Source organism: Colobus angolensis, unplaced genomic scaffold, assembly GCF_000951035.1.
Source record: "Colobus angolensis palliatus isolate OR3802 unplaced genomic scaffold, Cang.pa_1.0 Scaffold64, whole genome shotgun sequence".
Classification (NCBI taxonomy): domain Eukaryota; kingdom Metazoa; phylum Chordata; class Mammalia; order Primates; family Cercopithecidae; genus Colobus; species Colobus angolensis.
Genome location: NW_012120043.1, coordinates 894,387 through 902,317, shown reverse-complemented (window position 1 = coordinate 902,317; position 7,931 = coordinate 894,387). Strand labels below are relative to the sequence as shown.

At 63.0% G+C, this 7,931-nt stretch overlaps 2 protein-coding genes across 5 annotated transcripts in view; both read right to left on the bottom strand.

The window, feature by feature from the left end:
• Positions 1 to 5,275, bottom strand: part of HMHA1 (histocompatibility (minor) HA-1) — a 21,236-nt gene extending 15,961 nt beyond the window's left edge. Inside the window, exons 1-2 of one of the 4 annotated variants that reach the window (XM_011963999.1) lie at positions 5,039 to 5,275; positions 2,475 to 2,805 (exon numbers count right to left, since the gene is read on the bottom strand). In XM_011963999.1, the coding sequence (XP_011819389.1) occupies positions 2,475 to 2,805; positions 5,039 to 5,176 (469 nt within the window). In that variant the 5' untranslated portion in view covers positions 5,177 to 5,275. Of the gene's footprint in view, positions 1 to 2,474; positions 2,888 to 3,553; positions 3,671 to 3,707; positions 4,197 to 5,038 lie in introns of those variants that run through there. The other 3 variants (XM_011964001.1, XM_011963998.1, XM_011964000.1) reach the window with 3 other exon arrangements.
• Positions 5,276 to 5,623: 348 nt separating this feature from the next.
• The window catches only part of ABCA7 (ATP-binding cassette, sub-family A (ABC1), member 7), a 29,686-nt gene continuing 27,378 nt past the window's right edge, over positions 5,624 to 7,931 (bottom strand). The window contains exons 41-45 of the mRNA XM_011964099.1: positions 7,510 to 7,644; positions 7,325 to 7,428; positions 6,934 to 7,026; positions 6,024 to 6,264; positions 5,624 to 5,926 (exon numbers count right to left, since the gene is read on the bottom strand). Coding sequence (XP_011819489.1) covers positions 5,771 to 5,926; positions 6,024 to 6,264; positions 6,934 to 7,026; positions 7,325 to 7,428; positions 7,510 to 7,644 — 729 coding nt within the window. The 3' untranslated portion in view covers positions 5,624 to 5,770. The remainder of the gene's footprint in view (positions 5,927 to 6,023; positions 6,265 to 6,933; positions 7,027 to 7,324; positions 7,429 to 7,509; positions 7,645 to 7,931) is intronic.

The following is a 7,931-nucleotide window of genomic DNA, read 5'->3' as shown; positions in this document are numbered from 1 at the left end:
GCGCGTAGGGCCTGGCGGCTGACCGATGGGGGTCTCCGGTGGCCAAACCGGCTCCGGCCGGTCCGGAGGCCCCGCCCCCGCAAGAGAAACCCCGCCCTGGCGTCCCGTTCGCCCCAGTCAGGGTCCTTCCTTACCCGCAGAGCTTCGAGGTGGGGAGGGTCGAGGACGGGCAGGGAAACTGAGGCCCAGACCTGAAGCCCGGGAACGAGGAAGCCCGGGAAAAGTCGGGGTGAACCCGGGCCCCCCGCACCGTCCATGTGGGCCCCCTCCTAGCTGCCTGCACGCGGGTTCCCAAGCTGGGGGGTGGACCCCACAACAATCGCTGCAGGCAGGTGGCCCCATTTTATAGACAAGTCACCTGACACCTAGAGAGGGAATGGGCTCACCAGGGTCTCAGCAGCTGAGAAGCATCGGGACTAGAGCCCACATCCTAGTGGCCAGGGTCTCCTCTGGCCTGGGGCGGCCCCGAGACGCACAGAAGGCGCCCCCAGCCGGGAGCGGTGCATCAGGCCTGTTATCCCAGCACTTTGGGAGGCGGAGCCCGGAGAATGGTTTTAGCTCTCAGGAGTTCTAGACCAGCCTGCGCAACATCGGGAGACCCCAGTCTCTACAAAAAGTACAAAAATTGGTCGGGCGCAGTGGCTCACGCCTGTAATCCTGGCACTTTGGGAGGCCGAGGTGGGTGGATCACTTGAGGTTAGGAGTTCAAGACCAGCCTGGTCAACATGGTGAAACCCCGTCTCTACTAAAAAAAAAAAAAAAAAAAAGCCAGGCACGGTGGCACTCGCCTGTAATCCCAGCTACTCGGGAGGCTGAGGCAGAAGAATCACTTGAACCCAGGAGATGGAGGTTGCATTGAGCTGAGATCTCGCCACTGCACTCCAGCCTAGGTGACAAAGTGAGACTGTCTCACAAAAAAAAAAAAAAAAAAATCCAGCCGTGATGGCTCATGCCTGCAGTAATCCCAGCATTTTGGGAGGCTGAGGCACGCGGATCATGAGGTCAGGAGTTAGAGACCAATCTGGCCAATATGGTGAAACCCCATCTCTACTAAAAATACAAAAATTAGCTGGGTGTGGTGGCACACACCTGTAGCTCCAGCGACTTGGGAGCCTGAGGCAGAAGAGTCACTTGAACCCAGGAGGCAGAGGTTGCAGTGAGCCAAGATCACGCCACTGCACTCCAGCCTGGGTGACAGAGTGAGACTCCATCTTGCCATCTCAAAAACAATAAAATAAAATAAGACAGGTACAGTGGCTCATGCCTGTAGTCTCAGGTACTCAGGAGGCAGAGGTGGGAGGATGGCTCGAGCCCAGGAGTTCGAGGCTACAGTGAGCCTCGATCACACCACTGCACTCCAGCCTGGGCAACAGAGCAAGACCCTGTATCAATCAATCAATCAATAAATAGAAAAGAAAAAAAGAAAGTGCCCCACCCTGGCTGGCCCAGTTCGGACCTCCTGCAGGAGCCTGGGAGCTAGGCCCCGCCCAGGCCAGGCCTCCAAGGAAGCGCCAGGACGGGAAAGGAACCGAGATTAGGGTTTCCCCAGGAAACCAGCCTAGCGCCCGCCCATGGGACCAGATAACCCATGGGCTCCCACTCCTCCCAGTGGGGACCAGGCCTTCCCCAACTAGCGCCCTGAAGGTGCAGAGGCCACTCCAACACTTGAGGTCCAGTCCTGGCTCTGCCCTGCACTGGCTGGGTGAGTCGGGGGTCAGCGCCTCACTAGAGACTCAGTTTCGTCATCTGTAAAATGGGCGCCTGCTGGGAGCAGATCAGAGCGCCTGGCATGACCCTTGCACTGTGGTTTCTAGGAGGAGCCGGGAGCTGAAGGCAGCACATGAGGTGCCCGCCTGGGCTGCCAGGGACAAACAGGAAGCAGATGAAAATAACTCGGCAGGAAGCAGGGCTGTCAGCGGCCGCGTGGAGGAGAAAACGGAACTGCCGGCCTGCAGGCCGCTGGGTCCCAGCACCTCCAGCCGCCTGATGCCCCCATCCTACCCCTCGCTGTGCCTCCTGAATCTCTTTCCATCCAGACCTCAGCCAACCCCCAGTTTGCTTCGTTCCGAGACACAGATCTGCCCCCATCTGTCCTGTGCTCTAACACCTTCTGTAGCTCCCCATTGCCCTTCTGCCTGGCGTTGTCATGCCTTCACCCTACACCAGCGGCACCCCACACCTTGGCCTCCAAATGCATTCTCTGTTTCCATGTTTCTGAGCCCGTGCATGGGACATTTCCTCTGCCTTTCCCTCCTCATTGCCACCAGATCCTTTAAAATAAATAAATAAATTGGGCACCCTCCTGAGCCAGTGTACGCTCAGAGACTCCCCCACCAAATTCCTACACATCCCTCAAAGCCTTAGCTGTCACGGCCTCTTCCACACAGCCTTCCCTGCCATTCCCTTCTGAGCCTCCCCAAGTCCCTCCTTCCAACCTCCCTTGGGTCTGGCTGTGTCTTCCCCATGGCTCTCACCGTCATGCAACACACACTCCTTAAGTTTCTCAAGGCCCTCAGCAAAGCGGGCCACGTCCGCCAGCAAATGGGAGATGTCTTCGACGCCGTCCAGGCCAGCGCCCTCGGTGGGCTGCTCGCCCGGGCTGGCAGCTGTCAGCGGGCTCCGGTGGCTCCGGCCCAGTGTCCAAGAGGCGGCACCCGACAGCGGGAAACCAGCTGCGCTGGCGTGGCGGCTCAGGCTGGTAGGCCGCTTGAGGGTGCCTGTGGCCTTGGCGCTGGAGGACCCACCGGGCGGCTCCAGGCTTGGTCCAGGGAACACGGCATCAGCTCCATCCTTCCTGGGCAGCTCCTTGGACAGGTCCGAGGGGAGCTCGTTAAAGGGATTTCCCGGCGTGGACACTGCCTCAGTTTCCCCAGAAATGAAGTGGGGTTGTGGAGGGCCATCGTCACCCCGACCCCATAGGGGTCAAAGGCCAGAGGTCACAGGGCCGAGATTTGGTAGTGTACCCCCCCACCTGTTACCCAACATCCTCTTCCCTAGAGCTTTCACAAACAACGGTCCCTACCCAAACCACAGCCGGGGCGGGGCCTGCGGGGAGGCGCGGGAGGGGGGTCCCCACTTCCTGGTGGGGGTGGGGAGGGTCCTCAGCCCTTCAAGCCCCCCTCAGGCTCCTACAACGCAGCTACTTTAAGTGAAGACACTTCTATGTCTGTACCCCTAAAGGTCCATGGACCCCCAGAGCCTATGGACAGCCCCAGGCCTGTAGACATGCCAGACCCCCAAGCTTTATAGACCCCCAAGCTTTGTAGACCCCCCAGATTTGCAGACACCCCAGGTCTGGAGACACTCCCCAGCCCTTGAACCTGGTGGATCCCATTAGAGGATCTGCTGCCCGGTCAAACATCAACCCAACGGCCAGGCCACAGCCCTCCCATCTCAACGGCTCCCAGAGCCCCCGGATTGCCTAAGCCCCCAACCTGTAGCGGCCCAAACCCAACATTGTCCCAACTCGGCACCCTCCCTTCCTGCAGCCTGGCCCCCGCGGCCAGCCCTGGATGGAGTGGAGGGAGGCGGCCACCACTCCCAGGGTCCCTACCGTCAGCTGAATGCCGGGGTCCCAGCCTCTCTGCTGTGGCCCCCGCCGTCCCGCCCGGTAGGGGCTGTAACTGGCACGAGCCCCCAGCCGCCGCCCCAGCATGGGCCCCGAGTACAGGGTGTCAGCTCCAGGTCTGCGCCCGGGCTCCACTCACCCCCGAGGGCTGCGGGCTGGGGCTTCCCGCGCGGTTCTTTTTCGAGATGGAAGGGGTTTTCATGAGCTCTCGTTTCTTCCTGGAGAACATGATGGGGCCCAGGCCGCGAGCCCGACGGGGCGGGCTGGGGGTCTCAGCGCTGCAGCTCCCGGCGCTGGCCGCTTCGGGACCACATTGTCGACGGCCACCCCCTCCCCAGCTGTCAGGCCCACGTGACAGGCCCGGCCGTCACTGGCGGGCCCTCCCCCCAACAGGAAAAGGCTTCGGGGAGGCGGCGACGCGGCCTCGCCCCCCGACCCTTCCCGGCCTCAGCCTGCAGCTCTGCCGAGTGGGCGCGAAGGTGAGGTCGCAGGCCCCGCCCCCAGCCCCGGGCCGCGCCCCCCGCTTCCGCTTTCGGGAGCTCCGAGCCGCGCGGCTCGCGGGGTGGGACGCGGAGCCCCTGCCTGACGCTGTGGCCCTTGGCGGGCACAGGGCGGACGACTGCAGGGCGCTGACCCTCACTCCTGGACGCGACTGGGCGTGCACACACACGTGTGCACGATGACGCGCAGAGACCCAGACCTCCACACGCACTCAGACGCCACCAAGCTCCCGGAGCCTCGTCCTCAGACCCCAGACACACGCTCAGGCCGAAGCTGCGCCCCCTACAGCCCCCTTTTCCCTGAAGGCAAGCCCCCGCTCCACCTCCTCCCCTGCAGACCCGAGGGTGTGGCCAGGCCCCAGCAGGGCGGGGCAGAGTAGGGTCACCCCCACCACCCGCCCTGCAGCCCCCGAAGGTGGGCCAGGTCGAGGACAGTCGGGGAAACTGAGGCCCAGAACCGAAGTCCTGGGTGCAAAGACTTCCAGGAAGAGTCAGAACAGTTCAGGTTACCCGGCCCTGTCCTTGGGGGCCCCCGCGTCCCCCCGCTCCTGGGCTGCCTGCACAGGGGTTCCCAAGCTGTAGTGTGGACCCCACCATCCTCAGAATATGCTGAGGACACCTGGTTACCTCTCAGCAGCCCTGTGGGCCGTATCATGTTGCCCCAGATCTCAGCACTGCCCTTAGCAAAGGTCCCCAGCCCCGCCTCCCATGCTGCATTCCAGTGGCTCCGGACCACCGGACATGCTGGGCAGCAGGACGCAGGCACCCGTTGCTGATAACAGCCTGAGGCGGCATTGGCCAAGAGCTGGGGCATCTGCAGGCGTACAGATCCCAGCCTCCTACCTTCACCCAACCCCCATCCCCCAGTGTGAACTCTCTCCCCTCCCCAATTCTCCCTGCTGTCCCCTTCCAGAACCCGAGTCCCAATCCCAAAACCCCAACCTCTTTCCCAAACCCCATTCCCACCTACCTCGGGTGGGAGGGGCAGATCTCTGGGGCACAGGACATGAAGGCCACAGCCCCTTGCTCCAAGTCCGGCTCTCCAGGCCTGAGTCCAAGTGCAAACCCAGCCTAGCAGACCCTTGAGAACTCTTTGCCCCCGACTCATGGCTCTGAGGGCCGGGATCAGGGGGTGAGGGTCAGCTGAATGTCGGATGGGCTTCTGGCTCTGCCAGGAGGCGTGTGCTCCGGGACACTGGGCTCCTCTAAGCTTCCCAGGACATTCCTGAGCCCTGACCTCATGCCCACTTCATGGCCAGGCACTTACAGGTACTGCCCTTAGGCGCCAGCCCCACATGGGCGCGCAAGGACCTGGGGATGGTGACCAGGCCCTTATGAGGCCCGCACTCCTTATGATCCCCAACTCCTGGGCTGGCCACAGAGGCATTTACAGCTGGGGTCCAGTCAGCTGTAGACACACTCATACCTGTGTCCTACGAATCGCCACTTGTTATGGGCACACTCAGCTTGCAAGGGGCCAGCCATATCCACACACATGTGCAGGCAGCTGTGTGGACATGTGTGTAGCCTGGCACAAGAACACACATGCACATGGTTTCACCACCACCGCTTCTCTCCAGCCTTCTTTTTATTTTCTCCAGGGCACCAGCCCCTCTGCCAGCCTAAGTCCAGGGCGCCTGGGCACTCTACCCTGACCTTGCCATTCCCAGGGCCTCCCCGCGGCCCTGCAGGGGAGGGAGGCTCAGAGCACAGTCTCCGCAGTGCTAGGGTCATGGAGAAACTGGCTGATGCGTTTGGGACGCTGCAGGCCTGGCGCGGGGTCCACTCCCACTCCTGCCTCCTTGTGCTCCTCCGCGTCCTCGTCCTTCCCCTGGTCCTCGGAGAAGTACAAGAATACCTGGCGGTGGGCGGCCCAGAGGGGACAAGGGGGCGGTCAGCCCACGGGCCTGGCCCCCAGCCTGCCTCCCCTAGCCCGACCCCCGCGCCGTGATCACCTCCTCCAGCATCGTCTGGCTCACAGAAAAGTCCTCCACGCCGTGCTCTGCGCCGTGCACCGCCAGCACTCCAAAGACGCGCGCCAGGGCGCAGCGCCCTCCCGACGGCAGCTGGAAGCGCAGGCGGCACCCGTGTGCCTCGCGCAGCTCCGCCCCAGGGAACTCGGCCGCCACGAAGGCCGCTGCCGACTGGGACCTCTCGGCGGGAACCCGCAGGGTCAGTGTGTGGCCGGCCGCGAATCTGCAGTGAGTGGGGCCAGGGCTACCGGATAGGGCCTTTCCCAGGTCCCACCTCAGCTCACCCTCCAGCCCCTACTACTCTCTGACCCCGCCCCATACTTGTACCTATGTTAGGGATCAAGTGGTCCTCCCACCTCAGTCCCCCCACCCCCACCGGCGTAGCTGAGACCACAGGCACACACCACTATGTCTAGCTAATTAATTTTTTATAGAGATGGGGTCTCCCTAGGTTGCTCAGGCTGCTCTCGAAGCTATCAGTCCACTTGACTCCTCTTTCGGACACTCCTCTTTTGCCTTTGCACCCTACCTCCGCCCACACAATGAATACCCCCACCCACTTTCCTATGGCCCCGCCCACTAACCGGCCCTCCCCTAACTCCACCCACCAACCCACCCTCACCTCTCCTGGCTGCACTTTCTCCAACTCACACCTGGTCATGCCTTCTGAATCCACCCAGACTCCCCCGCTCAGGCCTTCTGGTCCTGCGCCTGGAGCACACCCCAGCCTGTCGCGCCCCCTCAGTCACCCCTGCAGGACGATCTAAAGCCTTGGCCATCTCTCCAGTTGAAGCCAAACTTTCCTCACCTGGCCCTAGGTCTGGCATTTCCCCTGAGCCCACCTACGTGCCCACCCTCACCCCACACCTGCCTGGAGGCCCCGCTGGCTCACCTGCTTTTGAGATGTTGCGGGCTGCCCAGGCAGCAGAACCGCCCGTTCACCATGATGGCCAGGCGCGAGCAGAGCGCTTCACATTCCTCCATGCTGTCGGGACCCGGCACCACGAGCTCTGTTGAGGCCTGGGCCACCTGTGCCTGGCGCCACACTGCCTGCTTCCCCGGGCCTGGACCACCCTTCCGGTGTGGACGTCTCCCCACCCTTCCCCAGAGCGTTCTGATCCTGGCGCCGCGTCCCACCTCTGTGTGTCCTGACACCCCGGGTCCTGGCGCCCTCGCCCCACCAGGGCCAGGACCCCCCATCCCCTGTGGCCTTGTGCTTTGGGGATCTCTCTCCAGGCCTGAATCGCCTTAACCACAGCCCAGGAAATCCGCGCCCGGCGCACCTGTGGGAGGTGAGCATCACTGAACGGCCCTCCCGCACCACGGCCAAAAGGCTGTTCCAGAGGAAGCGCCGCGCGCTGGGGTCCATGCCTGTGGTCGGCTCGTCCTGGGGAGCATGGAAAATCCCATAAGCAAGGCCCCGCCTCCGTCGCAGGCCCCACCCCGCCCCGGCACCGCCCCCACGCACCAGAAACACCACGGCTGGGTCTCCAACCAGTGCCACGGCCGTCGCCAGCTTGCGTTTGTTCCCTCCGCTATAGGTGCCTGCAGGCCTGTCTGCGTACCATGAGAGTCCCAGGCGCGCTAGGCCCGAGCCAGCAGTCTGTGGGGTGGGGCCAAAGTAGGCATGGGACTCATACTGATGACGAAGGGGCAGGGCCACAGTGTGGCGGGGCCAGCACTGAGTGTGGAGCAGGGACACAGTGGGCATGGAACAGGGCAAATGTGAGAATGGGACAGAGCCATAGTGTGGTGGGGGCAGCGTGAGTATGGGGTGGGGCCTTGGTGTGGGTGCAGCTGGGCTGGGTATGGAGCTGGGCCATGGAATGGGTGGAGCCAGCATGGGTATGGGGCGGGGCCATGGTGTAGGTGGAGCTGGGCTGGGTATGG